Consider the following 16,254-nt stretch of genomic DNA (forward strand, 5'->3'; position numbering starts at 1 on the left):
GAGCCCACAACTGGGAACAGGACTCCAGCTGAGGCCTCAGCAGCTGTGGCAGAGCAGAGGGGGAGCAGAAGCTCCCTGGCCCTGCTGCCCACACTCTTCTTGACCCCTGCGTCTCAAACCCATCCCTCTGCCACACCACACCTCAGTTCCCAACCCCCTCAGCTGAGGTTTGCAAGTCACATCAGCCCCAAAACAGCATGAGAGAAACATGTGCCTTCCCCCTCCCGAGGCAGACACGCTGCTCCCAGGGCTGCCTGGTGCCTTCAGCCCCCAGCACGAGGCAGACACGCTGCTCCCAGGGCTGCCTGGTGCCTTCAGCCCCCAGCACGAGGCAGACGCTGCTCCCAGGGCTGCCTGGTACCCAACAGGTTTATTAAAATGCATTTTAAACTAAACCAAACATTGTTGGTCCCAACCCTGCAGCATCCCAGTGCCTGCACGTCCCACGCTGCAGAGAGGGAGGGAGGCAACAACCAAACTCTCTCTCAGTGAACCCTGACCAAAGGGGGAACGAGAAAGCCCCAGGGAGGCAGCAGAGGGTGCAGCTGCAGTAGCCCCAGCAGGGTCTGGGGAGTCTGGGGCTCTCCCAGCCCCCCAGCGCCCAGCCCAGGGCTCAGCAGCGGCGGGAGCTCCTCGGGGAGCCGCGGTGGCTGTGCCTGCCGTGGGGCTCCCTGTCCCTGCGCTCCCGGGACCGGCCTCCCTCGGAAGGCTCCTCCCGCCGGCTGCCGTGCCCGCTGCCCTTCCTGCCGGCCTCCTCCCTCCTCTCCCTCTCTTCCCATGAACTGCTGTGGCCTCTCTGGTCCCGGTAGCTCTTTTCTCCTCTTCTCTCTGCAGACCTCTGGTGCCTCCTCTCCTCCTCCTCCTCTTCCCGCTGTGCCCTGCTCGGGGGCTTCCCCTCACAGCCCCGCCAGGACTGCTGGCTCCCGCCGGCGCAGCGCTCATAGGCAGGATCCTCCTTCTCCTTCTTAATCTTGACTCTGGGATGCGCCTCCTCGGCAGACACCGCCCTCTTCACAGCCTTTGAACTCTGTCCTTGCTGGCTGCTTTTCTCCTTACCTGAAACACAAGGTTCACCTTTCAGGACAGACAGTCCTCTAGCCCTGCAGCACTTTTCCAGCCCCACTCCCATCTTCTGTCCTTCCCCCTCCCCCTAAGCTTCACAGCCTCCCCCTCTCAGACCGAGCCTATTCCACTTCCAACTCCAACAGCTTTCTCCTCCAGACTGACCCATCCGTCTTCAGCACCTTCCTCTCCCTGTCTCTCATGGTGCTGCTCCCTCCTGCGGTAACCCTTTTTTTGCAGGAAAGGTGCTATCCTTACCTGAAAGATACATCCTATCCGAAGCTGCAGGAGCACAGCCACAGATAAGGGCCAAATACAGGCACTGGGATACCCCTGAAGAGGCTCCAATGTGAAGCCTGGATGTCCAGAGCTCACCTGTCCTGGGTGTCCCCTGGGCACAGGGCCCTGCTGAGGTGAAGGCCAGCAGGAACACACCTCACCTTTCTGCTTTGTTACGGGCACATCATCATCTTCTGATGGGGAATCGGACGAGGTATGAGGCGGCGTTCTGACCCCACAGCCCTTCGCGTGGAGGGCTCTGGTGACCTCGTCTAAGTCATCGGAGTCCTTGGGGGGCTGATAGTTGGCCACGTGGTCCACTCGGATCGTCCTTCCTTTGATCTACGAGAGGAGCAGCGCTGTGCAAAGGCACAGACCCGCTCCCCACGCTGCCAGGGCTCCTGCCCGCCGTGCCACCGCAGCCAGGCTGGGCAGGGCAGGGCATGGCTGCTGCGCTCACCTTGATCCCATTGAAGTTGTCAACTGCAAGAATGGTGCTCCTCTGGTCCTCATAGCACAGAAAGCAGAAGCCTTTGGACTTGCCAGTCTTCTTGTCCCGCACCAGGTTGATGTTGACCACCTCCCCGTACCTGTAACGTACCCGCAGCAGCCCCGGTGGCGGCAGGGACACGGCGGGACCGGCGCCGCGGCGGGACGGGGGCTGCGGCACTTACTGCGAGAAGACGCAGATGACGTCCCCCTCGGTCAGCTCGTAGGGCAGCCCGCCTGCGGGGAGAGGAGAGGAAGGGAGACGAGACGACTCCGGCACCGGCCCCACACAGCCCGAGCCGCCCCGGTCCCGTACCGATGAAGATCCAGGCGCTGTCCTTGTACTCCGCGTGCCAGGAAACCGCGTCCTGCACCCCCAGCTCCGCCTCCCGCGCGTTCAGCTCATTGATCAGCTTCACCTTGGTCAGGGGGCTGAGGGCGAGACCCCGTTAGCACGGGAAGCGCCCGATGGACGGACGGGCAGCCACCCCACCGCGCTCCCCGCGCCGCGCCCCGCACACCTACTTCCCCGAGCCCCGCACACCTCCTTCACCGCGCCCCGCACACCTACTTCCCCGCGCCCCGCACACCTCCTTCACCGCGCCCCGCACACCTCCTTCACCGAGCCCCGCACACCTCCTTCACCGCGCCCCGCACACCTCCTTCACCGCGCCCCGCACACCTCCTTCACCGCGCCCCGCACACCTCCTTCCCCGAGCCCCGCACACCTACTTCCCCGCGCCCCGCACACCTACTTCCCCGCGCCCCGCACACCTACTGCACCACGCCCCGCACACCTCCTTCACCGCGCCCCGCACACCTACTGCACCACGCCCCGCACACCTACTTCCCCGCGCCCCGCACACCTACTTCCCCGCGCCCCGCACACCTCCTTCCCCGAGCCCCGCACACCTCCTTCCCCGAGCCCCGCACACCTACTTCCCCGCGCCCCGCACACCTACTGCACCACGCCCCGCACACCTACTTCCCCGCGCCCCGCACACCTACTGCACCACGCCCCGCACACCTACTTCCCCGCGCCCCGCACACCTCCTTCACCGCGCCCCGCACACCTACTGCACCTCGCCCCGCACACCTCCTTCACCGAGCCCCGCACACCTACTTCCCCGAGCCCCGCACACCTCCTTCACCGCGCCCCGCACACCTCCTTCACCGCGCCCCGCACACCTACTTCCCCGCGCCCCGCACACCTACTTCCCTGCGCCCCGCACACCTACTTCCCCGCGCCCCGCACACCTACTGCACCACGCCCCGCACACCTCCTTCACCTCGCCCCGCACACCTCCTTCACCGCGCCCCGCACACCTACTTCCCCGCGCCCCGCACACCTACTTCCCCGCGCCCCGCACACCTCCTTCACCGAGCCCCGCACACCTCCTTCCCCGAGCCCCGCACACCTACTTCCCCGAGCCCCGCACACCTCCTTCACCGCGCCCCGCACACCTCCTTCACCGAGCCCCGCACACCTCCTTCCCCGAGCCCCGCACACCTACTTCCCCGAGCCCCGCACACCTCCTTCACCGCGCCCCGCACACCTCCTTCACCGCGCCCCGCACACCTCCTTCACCTCGCCCCGCACACCTCCTTCCCCGAGCCCCGCACACCTACTTCCCCGCGCCCTGCACACCTACTTCCCCGCGCCCCGCACACCTACTTCCCCGCGCCCCGCACACCTACTTCACCGCGCCCCGCACACCTCCTTCACCACGCCCCGCACACCTCCTTCCCCGAGCCCCGCACACCTCCTTCACCGCGCCCCGCACACCTACTGCACCACGCCCCGCACACCTACTTCCCCGCGCCCCGCACACCTCCTTCACCGCGCCCCGCACACCTACTGCACCTCGCCCCGCACACCTCCTTCACCGAGCCCCGCACACCTACTTCCCCGAGCCCCGCACACCTACTTCCCCGAGCCCCGCACACCTACTTCCCCGCGCCCCGCACACCTCCTTCACCGAGCCCCGCACACCTACTTCCCCGAGCCCCGCACACCTCCTTCACCGCGCCCCGCACACCTCCTTCACCGCGCCCCGCACACCTCCTTCACTGCACCCCGCACACCTCCTTCACCGCGCCCCGCACACCTCCTTCACCGAGCCCCGCACACCCACTTCCCCGCGCCCCGCACACCTACTTCCCCGCGCCCCGCACACCTCCTTCACTGCGCCCCGCACACCTACTTCACCGACCCCCGCACACCTACTACCCCGAGCCCCGCACACCTCCTTCACCGAGCCCCGCACACCTCCTTCACCGTGCCCCGCACACCTACTTCACCGAGCCCCGCACACCTACTTCCCCGAGCCCCGCACACCTCCTTCACCGAGCCCCGCACACCTCCTTCACCGTGCCCCGCACACCTCCTTCACCGAGCCCCGCACACCTCCTTCCCCGCGCCCCGCACACCTCCTTCACCGCGCCCCGCACACCTACTTCCCCGAGCCCTGCACACCTACTTCCCCGCGCCCCGCACACCTACTTCACCGCGCCCCGCACACCTCCTTCCCCGAGCCCCGCACACCTCCTTCACCGAGCCCCGCACACCTCCTTCCCCGAGCCCCGCACACCTACTTCCCCGCGCCCCGCACACCTACTTCACCGCGCCCCGCACACCTACTTCACCGCGCCCCGCACACCTCCTTCACCGCGCCCCGCACACCTCCTTCACTGCGCCCCGCACACCTCCTTCACCGCGCCCCGCACACCTACTTCCCCGAGCCCCGCACACCTCCTTCACCGAGCCCCGCACACCTACTTCATCGCGCCCCGCACACCTCCTTCACCGCGCCCCGCACACCTACTTCCCCGCGCCCCGCACACCTACTTCACCGCGCCCCGCACACCTCCTTCCCCGAGCCCCGCACACCTCCTTCCCCGAGCCCCGCACACCTACTTCCCCGCGCCCCGCACACCTACTTCCCCGCGCCCCGCACACCTACTTCCCCGCGCCCCGCACACCTACTTCACCGCGCCCCGCACACCTCCTTCCCCGAGCCCCGCACACCTCCTTCCCCGAGCCCCGCACACCTACTTCCCCGCGCCCCGCACACCTACTTCACCGCGCCCCGCACACCTACTTCCCCGCGCCCCGCACACCTACTTCACCGCGACCCGCACACCTCCTTCCCCGAGCCCCGCACACCTCCTTCCCCGAGCCCCGCACACCTACTTCCCCGCGCCCCGCACACCTACTTCACCGCGCCCCGCACACCTACTTCCCCGCGCCCCGCACACCTACTTCCCCGAGCCCCGCACACCTACTTCCCCGCGCCCCGCACACATACTTCCCCGCGCCCCGCACACCTACTTCCCCGAGCCCCGCACACCTCCTTCACCGCGCCCCGCACACCTCCTTCACCGCGCCCCGCACACCTCCTTCACCGAGCCCCGCACACCTACTTCCCCGCGCCCCGCACACCTCCTTCACTGCGCCCCGCACACCTACTTCACCGAGCCCCGCACACCTACTTCCCCGAGCCCCGCACACCTCCTTCACCGTGCCCCGCACACCTACTTCCCCGCGCCCCGCACACCTCCTTCACCGAGCCCCGCACACCTACTTCACCGAGCCCCGCACACCTACTTCCCCGCGCCCCGCACACCTCCTTCACCGCGCCCCGCACACCTACTTCCCCGAGCCCCGCACACCTCCTTCACCGAGCCCCGCACACCTCCTTCACCGCGACCCGCACACCTACTTCCCCGAGCCCCGCACACCTACTTCCCCGAGCCCCGCACACCTCCTTCACCGCGCCCCGCACACCTACTTCCCCGAGCCCCGCACACCTCCTTCCCCGAGCCCCGCACACCTCCTTCACCGCGACCCGCACACCTCCTTCCCCGAGCCCCGCACACCTACTTCCCCGAGCCCCGCACACCTACTTCCCCGAGCCCCGCACACCTCCTTCACCGCGCCCCGCACACCTACTTCCCCGAGCCCCGCACACCTCCTTCCCCGAGCCCCGCACACCTCCTTCACCGAGCCCCGCACACCTACTTCCCCGCGCCCCGCACACCTACTTCCCCGAGCCCCGCACACCTCCTTCACCGAGCCCCGCACACCTACTTCCCCGAGCCCCGCACACCTCCTTCACCGAGCCCCGCACACCTCCTTCACCGAGCCCCGCACACCTACTTCCCCGCGCCCCGCACACCTACTTCCCCGAGCCCCGCACACCTACTTCCCCGCGCCCCGCACACCTCCTTCACCGCGCCCCGCACACCTACTTCCCCGAGCCCCGCACACCTCCTTCACCGAGCCCCGCACACCTCCTTCACCGCGACCCGCACACCTCCTTCCCCGAGCCCCGCACACCTACTTCCCCGAGCCCCGCACACCTCCTTCACCGCGCCCCGCACACCTACTTCCCCGAGCCCCGCACACCTCCTTCCCCGAGCCCCGCACACCTCCTTCCCCGAGCCCCGCACACCTCCTTCACCGAGCCCCGCACACCTACTTCCCCGCGCCCCGCACACCTCCTTCACCGAGCCCCGCACACCTCCTTCACCGAGCCCCGCACACCTCCTTCACCGTGCCCCGCACACCTACTTCCCCGAGCCCCGCACACCTCCTTCACCGCGACCCGCACACCTACTTCCCCGCGCCCCGCACACCTACTTCCCCGAGCCCCGCACACCTCCTTCCCCGAGCCCCGCACACCTACTTCATCGCGCCCCGCACACCTACTTCACCGAGCCCCGCACACCTACTTCACCGAGCCCCGCACACCTCCTTCACCGAGCCCCGCACACCTACTTCACCGCGCCCCGCACACCTCCTTCACCGAGCCCCGCACACCTACTTCCCCGAGCCCCGCACACCTCCTTCACCGAGCCCCGCACACCTACTTCCCCGAGCCCCGCACACCTACTTCACCGCGCCCCGCACACCTCCTTCACCGAGCCCCGCACATCTCCTTCACCGAGCCCCGCACACCTACTTCCCCGAGCCCCGCACACCTCCTTCACCGAGCCCCGCACACCTCCTTCACCGAGCCCCGCACACCTACTTCCCCGAGCCCCGCACACCTCCTTCACCGCGCCCCGCACACCTACTTCACCGCGCCCCGCACACCTACTTCCCCGAGACCCGCACACCTACTTCACCGCGCCCCGCACACCTACTTCACCGCGCCCCGCACACCTCCTTCACCGAGCCCCGCACACCTACTTCCCCGCGCCCCGCACACCTACTTCCCCGAGCCCCGCACACCTCCTTCAATGCGCCCCGCACACCTACTTCACCGCGCCCCGCACACCTACTTCCCCGAGCCCCGCACACCTACTTCCCCGCGCCCCGCACACCTACTTCACCGCGCCCCGCACACCTACTTCACCGAGCCCCGCACACCTACTTCCCCGCGCCCCGCACACCTACTTCCCCGCGCCCCGCACACCTCCTTCACCGAGCCCCGCACACCTACTTCCCCGCGCCCCGCACACCTACTTCCCCGAGCCCCGCACACCTCCTTCAATGCGCCCCGCACACCTACTTCACCGCGCCCCGCACACCTACTTCCCCGAGCCCCGCACACCTACTTCCCCGCGCCCCGCACACCTACTTCACCGCGCCCCGCACACCTACTTCACCGAGCCCCGCACACCTACTTCCCCGCGCCCCGCACACCTACTTCCCCGCGCCCCGCACACCTCCTTCACCGAGCCCCGCACACCTACTTCCCCGCGCCCCGCACACCTACTTCCCCGAGCCCCGCACACCTCCTTCAATGCGCCCCGCACACCTACTTCACCGCGCCCCGCACACCTACTTCCCCGAGCCCCGCACACCTACTTCCCCGCGCCCCGCACACCTACTTCACCGCGCCCCGCACACCTACTTCCCCGCGCCCCGCACACCTACTTCATCGCGCCGCCGCGCACCGCGCCTGCGCGCGCAACCCGCGCCTGCGCCACATCACCGAGCCGAAGAGAGCCGAGCCGGGCCCGACACAGCCGAGCGCTCCCGAGCCGAAGAGAGCCGAGCCGGCTCGAAGCCAGCCGAGGCGAAGAGAGCCGAGCCGGCCCCGAGACAGCCGAGTGCTCCCGAGCCGAGCCGAGCCGAGCCGGAGTCAGCCGAGACCGCCCGAGGCGAAGAGAGCCGAGCCGGGCCCGAGACAGCCGAGCGCTCCCGAGCCGAAGAGAGCCGAGCCGGGCCGAAGCCAGCCGAGCCGAACAGAGCCGAGCCGGCCCCGAGACAGCCGAGCGCTCCGACCCGAGCGCACCCGAGCCGAGCCGGGCCGGAGCCAGCCGAGCGCTCCCGAGCCCACGGGAGCCGGGCCGGGCCGGGCCGAGCCGCGCAAAGCAAGAGGCTGAGCGGAGGGGAGCGGCAGAGCCTTTATTGGGGCGCCCGGGAGCGCGCTCAGCACGGGCAGGACGCTTTGCCAACGGCGTCGTGCGGCGGCTCCAGCCGTCGGGCCGGGCCCGGCCGCCCCTCCAGGTCCCGGCAGAGCAGCGAGCGCTGTGCCTTGAGCCGGCACGCCAGGCACATGAAAATGGCGTCCACGTTCTGGCTCTCCTTAGGGTCCTTGGCCGAGGTCTCAAACAAAAGCATGTTGTGAGCGTCGGCGAATTTCAGGGCCATGCTGGATGGCACCTGGATCAGGTCTTTCAAGTCACACTTGTTCCCGACGAGCACCCGCGGCACGAGCGCGGGCACCGCGTGCCCGTTGCACTCCTCGATCCACGTCTTGAGGTTGATGAAGGAGGTCATCTTGGTGACGTCGTAAACGAAGACTACAGCGTGCACGTTGCGGTAGTAGTGCTCCACCATGCTCTTCCGAAACCTCTCCTGGCCTGCCGTGTCCCACACCTGCACCTGAGGAGCCAAGCAGACGGGAGGGAGGGGACGGGAGCGCTGGGTGCCCGGCCGGGGAGCCGCGTCCCTCGGCAGGGCAGCGGGTGAGCCAGGACCCAGCGATGACTTACACAAGCTTTTGCCCCTCCGCCCCCCTCCACTGACAGCGCACGAGGCTGTGTACACAGTGCTCAGTGCTGTGGAATTCGGCTGGCCTGGTGAGGGATCCCCAGGGACCCTGCCAGCCGCTGCTCTCTGCTGTTCGTCCTGTTCCCGATGCCCTTCACCACCGTCCCCACCACAGAAACGAGCTGCACAAAGCACCGCTCGCTTCACAGCTCAGGGCATTTGCCCACCTGATGCTACGCCATAAAGAGAACCCTGACAGTGACAGTGCTGAATGTGTACGGAGGAGCCAGAGCAAAGAGAAGACGGGAGGGAGGGGGGAGCCACGCTCTGAGTGAGAGCGTGGCGGGAGGGCACGGAGCTCTGCCTGGGGACGGGTGAGGAGCCAACTGAGAGCAGTGTGGGTGAGGGGTACAGAGCACACCAGCCTGACTGGCATCGTAAGGGGTGTCTGCTAGAGCCACCCAACCAGCAAGAAGTGGATAAAATGCTCTACAGGCAGATAGGAGCAGCCTAATGTTTGCAGGCCCTGGTCCTCAGGGAGAACTTCAACTGCCTCAATAGCTGCTGGAAGGACAACAGAGCAGAGCATAAGCAATCTGGAAAGTTCCTGGAGAGCACCGATGCCAACTTCCTTACCCGAGTGACAGAGGAGCCAACAAGCTCCTGAGCAGGATTAGCAGTGAGGGGGACTGGAAACTGAATGTCTGGGCCTAGAAGGTGATCAGTGACACAAAGTCCAGGTGAACCCTGGTAACCAACAGTGTACTCCAGGGGTTAATACTGGGCCTGGTCTTGTTCTACTTCTTCATTAAAGATGTGGGTGATGGGGCAGACTGCACCCTCAGCAAGTGTGTGAATGACACCAAAGTGGGAGGAGGATGGCCGGGATGTGAGATGGTCATGCTGCCAGCCACAGCGACCTCAACGGGCTGGAGAAATGCATAGGAACCTTCTGAAGCTCAACAAAGACAAGGGGCAAGTCCTGCCCCTGGGGAGGAACAACTCCAGGCCCCAGTGCACACCAGGGACCAGACAGCCTGCAGAAAAAAGGACTTGGAGGTCCTGATGGACACAGGGTTGAGCACGAGCCAGCAGCACAGGCACTGACTGGTGTCGTGAGCTGCATTAAAGAAAGCAGGAGGAAGTAATTTATCCTCCTTACTCAGTGCTGGCGGGGCTGTACCTGGAACACTGTGTCCAGCTGTGGGCTCCCCAGCACAGAAGCAGCACCAACTGGAGAGAATCTCACAAGAGGCCACCAAGCTGAGGATGGGGCTGGCATCTCTCCTATGAGGAGAGGCTGAGAGAGCTGGGACTGTTTAGCCTGGAGAAGAGACAGCTTAGAGGGAAGTCTTAACAATATGTGTAGACACCTGGAGACATGCAACGAGGAGGGAGCCTCGCTCTTTTCATTGGTGCCTGGTGCCAAGACCAGAGGCAGTGGGCACACGTGAAACAGGAGGACTCCCTCTGAACACTGAGAAGCACCTTTGAGTGTGAATGAGTAGGGGCACAGCTTGCTCAGGGAGGTTGTGGAGCCTTTGTCCTCAGAGAGACTCAAAAGCCATCTGGCCACACTCCTGAGCAATTTGCTCTGAGTTGCCCTGCTTCAGCAGGGGCTTGGAGCAGATCATCTCCACAGGTCCCTTCCAACCCCTACTTCTCTGCAACTCCATGGCTTCTCCTGGCCCTTGCAGTTAGGGTCTTGAAGCCTGGAACTAGCAAACTTCCAAACAAGTGTCTGGGATTAATCCAAATTGCCCTGTACCCCACAGAGAGGGGGAAGAATGCTGCCAGAGAGGAGCTGCTGCTCAGCCGTTTCCCTGCTGGCCTCCCTGTCTGGGCAGGGCAGGAGACAGGGTTCCCTCTCATCCCTCCTCTCAGATGCGTGGTCCCGGGAAAAGGCTGGTTTTGCTGCTCTGTCTCCCACTCCTGCCTGCTGGAGCACACATTATACCCAAAGGTAGGAAGCCTGGCAAGGTTTTCTGGCTAGTGGCAGTAAGACAGGCTTGGTGCCAGCCTGAGCTACAGCTTCCATCACCGTGTCTCTGCGGTGTTGGATAGGGCTGGGGGCTGGGTGGGGGCAATGAGCATCTCTCCGTTTGAAGGAGAGAGAGAAAAAAAGCACAGCTTAACTTCTTACCGTCAGTAGCTCTATGTTCATTGTGATTAGCCCCTCAACTTTTGGTGGCCCATCTGTCAGCATCTGCCTCTCCCGGGGGCCGGTCTCACACCTGGAGGGATGCCGGTGCCGATCCGCCCGGCCCTGCGGGCTCCCGGTTCGGCTCCGACACGTCAGCCCTCCGGGGCTCCTGGGCTCCGGGCCGATGCCTTTCTTACGGGTGCCCCGCTGGCTTTTGTGCGGCAAATTCATCCCGTTCTAGCTGAAATGGCAGCCGCGACCCCACGGCCGCCAAGCCCACCGCTGCCCGCCCGTGCAGGCTCCCGGCCCTCCGGCGCAGCCGCAGCCATCTGCTCCCCGCAAACACGGGGCTCTCCGCGCCCAGCCCCTTCCCCCGGCTCCCCGCGGCTCTCTCCTAGTCCCGCGTCCGCAGCCGGAGCCGCCCCGGCGCCTGCCGGGCCCGGTGGCGGTGGGTGCGGGACGGCATCGCGGCTGGGCTCCGACCGCCCGCAGACCCGGCGAGCCGCAGCAAGCGCGGCAGGCGGCGCTGACGGGTCAGAGAGCGGCTCCGCAGCGCCGGGCCCCTGGAAGCCTCCGCCCGCCCCCTCCCCAGCGCCGGGCTGAGCACGACACCGCCCGCGGGGCCGTGCGGTGCGCTGCGGTGCGGGAGCTCGCCGCGGCCCACCTTGATGCGCTCGCCCTCGATCTCCACCGTCTTCTCGCGGAAGTCCACGCCAATGGTGGCCTCGGTCTTGTCGGGGAAGGTGCCCCCGCAGAAGCGGAAGGTCAGGCACGTCTTGCCCACGTTGGAGTCCCCGATCACGATGATCTTGAAGATGCGGGTCTGCACGTACGGCTCCAGCGAGCTGTCGTGGCCCGGCGGCCGCCCGCCGCCGCCTCCCGCCGCCATCCCGCGCCGCCCCCCGCACCGGCCCGCGCGCGGCCCCGCCTCCTGCACCGGCCCGCGCGCGGCCCCGCCTCCTGCACCGGCCCGCGGCCCCGCGCCGCCCCCCGCACCGGCCCGCGCGCGGCCCCGCCTCCTGCACCGGCCCGCGGCCCCGCGCCGCCCCCCGCACCGGCCCGCGCGCGGCCCCGCCTCCTGCACCGGCCCGCGGCCCCGCGCCGCCCCCCGCACCGGCACGCGCGCGGCCCCGCCCCGCGCCAGGGCGCCCCCTGCTGGCCCCGCCAGGCCCCGCGCTGACGGGACTCGCCCGGGAAGCGGCCAGGCAGCGACACGGGCCGGCTCCGGGGAGGGAGGGAGCGCGCCCAGGCGTGGGGCAGTGCTGGGACCGCGGTGCGGCAGGGCCGGAAACACACCGAGGGGCTGCGGCGTGGCCAGAGCCGGGCAGGGGCTGGAGCACAAGGGTGCTGGGGAGGGGCTGAGGGAATGGGGGTGTTGAGCCCGGAAAAGAGGAGCCTGAGGGCAGACAGGAGCCCTCTCTGCAGTTCCCTGACAGGAGGCTGCAGTGAGCGGAGGGTCGGGCTCTGCTCCGCAGTAATGAATGACAGGACAAGAGGAAACAGCCTCAAGCTGTCCCAGGGGAGGCTGAGGTTGGAGCTGAGGCAGAGCTGTTTCCCTGAGAGGGGTGTCAGCCCCCGTGCCAGGCTGCCCAGGGAGCTGGGGGAGTGCCCAGCCCTGGAGGGATCCCAAAGCCGTGGAGCTGAGGGCCAGGGGTCAGTGCTGGGCTGGGCAGGGTGAGGGGAAAGTTGGACTTCAGCAGCTTCAAGGGTGTTTCAAACCCAAATGATTGTGTGACCAGCCAAGTGGTACCAAGGCACTGACTCCCACCATGGCTGGAGAAGCCACAGGGACTCTACCTGTACCCCACTTGGTGGCCAGAGCTGTGGGGTGCGTGGGTCACGTGCAGAGCCACCAGTGATCCACCACAGACGGAACTGCCCACGCTGGTGCTGGCAGGGACATGGCACAGCTCCTGCTGGCACCAACCCAAGGCCTCCAGCCCTTCTCCCACGGCCACCTGGGAGCTCCCACCAGTTGACTCCCATCAGCACTGGAGATGGCAGGGGCTGGGATGGGGTCTCTGCTGACCCTACCTCTCACAGGAGCCAGCCCTCAGCATGAGGGTACCAGGGTTAGCAACTCTCGGAAGGCTTTCCCAGAGGCCCCCAAGCAGCTGTACAGGGTGCCCGTGCTCAGCCGCCTGCTGCCACAGGCACCAAAATGAAACACAGGGTGCAACAAACCACATAGCAGGTGGAAAAGCCTCGTCAAGTTCAATCTGGGCCCAACACTCCCCCCCATTTGCAATGCTGGCTGTGTCTGAGGGTCTGTGCAGCTGAGGGAGGTCACCTGTTTGCCCCCTGAGCCACCCTGTGTCACTGGGAATGTCACCCAGAGGGATCCCCTCAACAAGGCTCTCACAGACATCAGCTGAATGGCAGGTTTAGCCCATGAAGGAAGCTCACCTGAAGGCCCCATTTGGACTCCAGCCCAGAGATGGCACCAGGAAACCACTTCTGAGCACCCCCAGCTACTTCTGGCCTGGCCAAAAAGCTGCACGGAGCTGGTGTCACTGGGAGATTGCTGAGCACATTGGCTGCCACAACCCTGCTTAAAACATCCTTGGCAGAGCACCTGACCCGTTCCTCATGGCAGAAGAGAGGTGGTCAAGGGGCCAGGAGGGACAACATGAGACAGGCAGAGCCCCAAGGCTGCACAGGAAGAGAGAAATATTTCCTTCTCCACTCACCCACTTCAGACCACCACCAAGGGACAGGACAATGTGACTTTAACAGAGGCAGCTCCTGGGCGCTCCCAGAGCTTTGTATTGCGACAGGAACTCTTTGTCAGACTAGAGCTTCTCTACCTGACATGGGCTTGACTTCTCTAGTCTGCGGAATAAGAGGCCGGTGTCAGGGCCGAGCTGTCTCCCTTCGAAGGGACACGGCTTCCCGTCGTAGCGTGGCAGGAACGTCACATCTGCCAGACCTCTCTCCTCTGGCCGCACAGCCAGCCTGGAAAGCAGCTTGTCTGCAGTGTGTGGGATGACGGGCTGCAGGAGGGTGCCGTACACACGCAGGCACTCCAGTGTCACGTGGACGATGGTGTCGAGCCAGAGCCGCTCCGACGGCTCCTTTCGGTTGAGTTTCCACGGCGCGTGTCTCTGGAAGAAGCTGTTGCTCTGCCTGACGCACAGGTCGATGCTCTCCAAAGCCTTGTAGATCTGGAAACTTTCGAAACACTCAGCCACGTGCAGCGGCAGGGCAGCCACAGCAGCCACCAGCGCGTAGTCCTCGGCACGAGCCCTCCCCACGCCTCTCGTCTCCCCGTGACCCACCACCTTGGGAAAGCAGGACGCCGAGAAACGCGGGTAAGTGTTGCTGGGGTTGATGCTGGGGGCCGTGGAGCGGTTCAGGAGCCCCCCGAGGGCATCTGCCAGCTCCGAGTTCACCACTTTGGCCACCTTCTCGTCGTAGTAGTTGCCATCGCGCTCGGGCACGCCCTGGCGCAGCAGGAAGTAGCGCAGCCCGTCCGGCGTGTGCTGCTCCATGCAGCCCAGCGCGCCCGTCACGTTGCCCAGGCTCTTGGACATCTTCTGGCCCCTCACAGTCCAGTGGGAGTGCACCAGGATGCGCTCGGGAGGAGCCAGCCCCGCGGCCAGCAGCAGCGCTGGCCAGTACACGGCGTGGAACTTGAGGATGTCCTTGCCCACGACGTGGTGCGCGGCCGGCCACCACTCGCCGTGCGTCTCGGGGTAGCCCACCGCGCTCAGGTAGTTCACCAAGGCATCGACCCACACGTAAACCGTTTGTGTGGGGTCTCCTGGGACGGGGATGCCCCACTGCAGCCGGCGGCGCTCCCGAGACACCGACAGGTCGGGCAGCTCGTCCTGCAGCCAGCTCAGCACGCGCCGGTAGAAGGGCTCGGGGCAAATGGCCCCGGGGTTGTCCCGCAGCCACCACCGCAGCGGGTCCCGGAACGCCGACAGCCTGAACATGTAGTTCTCCTCCTTGGTCCAGTGCACCTGAGGAGGAAGGAGACAATGGAATTACAGCACAAGCGCTCTGCAAACAGCTTTGTGGTCTGCAGGCAGCGCTCCCAGCGTGGGACCTGTCCCTCCTCTCCCAAGGCACCACCACCGCTGGGCTCCCCAGGGCAGCTGGGCAGGACTCACAGTCGCCAAATCTCAAGGGCTGGGAGGGACCTGGAAAGCTCACCCAGTGCAACTGTCCAGAGGCCAAACTGAGTTGCCTCATGAAATGGGTCTGAAACTCCAAACACTCGATGAACACCTCATGTCTAAGCACCTTTATCCTCCTGCACGGGGAATGTCTTTCATCTCTGCTTCGGGGCCAGAGCAGCAGAGGCCAGCAGCAGCCCCATGGAATGGGGCTCAAATGTGCATCCAACTGCAGAATCATTTGGGTTGGAAGAGCTCTTGAAGCTGCTGCGGTCCCAACGCTCCCCTAACCCTGCCCAGCCCAGCACTAACCCGTGTCACTCAGCACCTCAGCTCCAGGGCTGGGCACTCCCCCAGCTCCCTGGGCAGCCTGGCACAGGGGCTGACCACCTTCTGCCAGACGGGGTTTTGGAGCTGTCCCTTACACAGCCACACTCCAAACACAGAGCAGACATTCCATGAGTCTCGGCTGATGTGACTTACACAGGGCATTAAACGCCCTCAGCGTGCAAGAGCCGAGAGTGCTGCAGGAGGGGCCGCCCGAGCAGGACGGTGCTGGGGCTGTTACCTGATGGCCGCTCTCCACAGACACCTTGCAGGGGCGGCCCTGCGCGTCGGTGCGCTCGGCCAGCTGGCTCTCGGGCAGGAAGCACTCCTCGGCAGTGCAGTACCAGCCCTCGTAACAGCCTTTGTACAGGGCCCCGCCATCCCGCAGGGCTCCCCAGAAATGCCGCACGCTCCGCTGGTGCCGCGGCTCGCTGGTGCGGATGAAGTCGGTGAAGGAGACGGCGGCCCGGGTGAAGGCCTGGCGGAAGAGGCCCGACACCCGCTCGCAGAGCTCCGGGGGCGACGTCTGGGCCGCGGCCGCGGCCTGCTGGATCTTCAGCCCGTGCTCATCGGTCCCTGCAACGGCAGAGGGGCGGGAGTGACGCGGAGGGCCGTGGGGAAGGGGGACAGCGGAGCGCGGGGCAGGCGCGGCGCCCGGCGGGCTCGGGCCCAGGCTCACCCGTGGAGAGGCGGCTCGGGCCGGCGGCGCGGAGGCCGCGGTGCCGGTGCAGCGCGTCGGCCAGCAGCGCGGAGTACAGGTGCCCGATGTGCGGCGGCCCGTTGGCGTAGAAGATGGGCGCGGAGAGCAGCAGGCGGCGGCCGGGCGCCGCGGCGGTGGCTGCGGAGCGGCGCGGCGGGCGCGGGAGGCCGCGGGGCGGCCGCGGCAT

General features: G+C 66.6%; 3 protein-coding genes across 5 annotated transcripts; all 3 read right to left on the reverse strand.

Annotated features, from left to right (window-relative positions):
* Positions 1–358: 358 nt before the first annotated feature.
* RBMX2 (RNA binding motif protein X-linked 2) lies at positions 359–8,182 on the reverse strand. Of its 2 annotated transcripts, none has more exons than XM_062006760.1 (6): positions 7,715–8,182; positions 2,147–2,262; positions 2,016–2,067; positions 1,802–1,931; positions 1,503–1,683; positions 359–1,056 (listed from the first exon to the last, which is right to left on the reverse strand). In XM_062006760.1, the coding sequence occupies exons 1-6, from the start codon at positions 7,717–7,719 to the stop codon at positions 614–616; spliced, it is 927 nt and encodes a 308-aa protein (XP_061862744.1). In that variant the 5' UTR covers positions 7,720–8,182; the 3' UTR covers positions 359–613. The 2 variants fall into 2 exon arrangements, with proteins under 2 accessions (XP_061862744.1, XP_061862746.1); XM_062006762.1 differs by lacking the exon at positions 7,715–8,182 and adding an exon at positions 4,610–4,615.
* On the reverse strand, positions 8,170–11,821 carry RAB33A (RAB33A, member RAS oncogene family). 2 transcript variants are annotated; one of them, XM_062006764.1, is made up of 2 exons: positions 11,584–11,821; positions 8,170–8,668 (listed from the first exon to the last, which is right to left on the reverse strand). In XM_062006764.1, the coding sequence occupies exons 1-2, from the start codon at positions 11,806–11,808 to the stop codon at positions 8,213–8,215; spliced, it is 681 nt and encodes a 226-aa protein (XP_061862748.1). In that variant the 5' UTR covers positions 11,809–11,821; the 3' UTR covers positions 8,170–8,212. The 2 variants fall into 2 exon arrangements, with proteins under 2 accessions (XP_061862748.1, XP_061862747.1); XM_062006763.1 differs by lacking the exon at positions 11,584–11,821 and adding an exon at positions 10,920–11,577.
* Positions 11,822–13,643: 1,822 nt separating this feature from the next.
* MARS2 (methionyl-tRNA synthetase 2, mitochondrial) lies at positions 13,644–16,254 on the reverse strand. The gene is made up of 3 exons (XM_062006615.1): positions 16,047–16,254; positions 15,609–15,943; positions 13,644–14,884 (listed from the first exon to the last, which is right to left on the reverse strand). The coding sequence occupies exons 1-3, from the start codon at positions 16,252–16,254 to the stop codon at positions 13,712–13,714; spliced, it is 1,716 nt and encodes a 571-aa protein (XP_061862599.1). The 3' UTR covers positions 13,644–13,711.

This window comes from Colius striatus, chromosome 13 (genome assembly GCF_028858725.1).
Source record: "Colius striatus isolate bColStr4 chromosome 13, bColStr4.1.hap1, whole genome shotgun sequence".
In the NCBI taxonomy this organism is placed as follows: domain Eukaryota; kingdom Metazoa; phylum Chordata; class Aves; order Coliiformes; family Coliidae; genus Colius; species Colius striatus.

Bases quoted from the DNA above. Each gene is read 5' to 3' on its own strand.
- RBMX2 (XM_062006760.1), bottom strand. The intron at 1,684-1,801 runs GTGAGCGCAGCA...CTCCTCTCGTAG, and splicing joins ACAACTTCAATGGGATCAAG to ATCAAAGGAAGGACGATCCG. The intron at 1,057-1,502 runs GTGAGGTGTGTT...CTTGTGTTTCAG, and splicing joins GCCCGTAACAAAGCAGAAAG to GTAAGGAGAAAAGCAGCCAG.
- RAB33A (XM_062006763.1), bottom strand. From the start codon at position 11,150: ATGAATTTGCCGCACAAAAGCCAGCGGGGCACCCGTAAGAAAGGCATC. The intron at 8,669-10,919 runs GTAAGAAGTTAA...TTGGCTCCTCAG, and splicing joins TGAACATAGAGCTACTGACG to GTGCAGGTGTGGGACACGGC.
- MARS2 (XM_062006615.1), bottom strand. From the start codon at position 16,254: ATGCCGCGGCCGCCCCGCGGCCTCCCGCGCCCGCCGCGCCGCTCCGCA. The intron at 15,944-16,046 runs GTGAGCCTGGGC...CTGCCGTTGCAG, and splicing joins CCCGAGCCGCCTCTCCACGG to GGACCGATGAGCACGGGCTG. The intron at 14,885-15,608 runs GTAACAGCCCCA...CTTCCTCCTCAG, and splicing joins CTGTGGAGAGCGGCCATCAG to GTGCACTGGACCAAGGAGGA.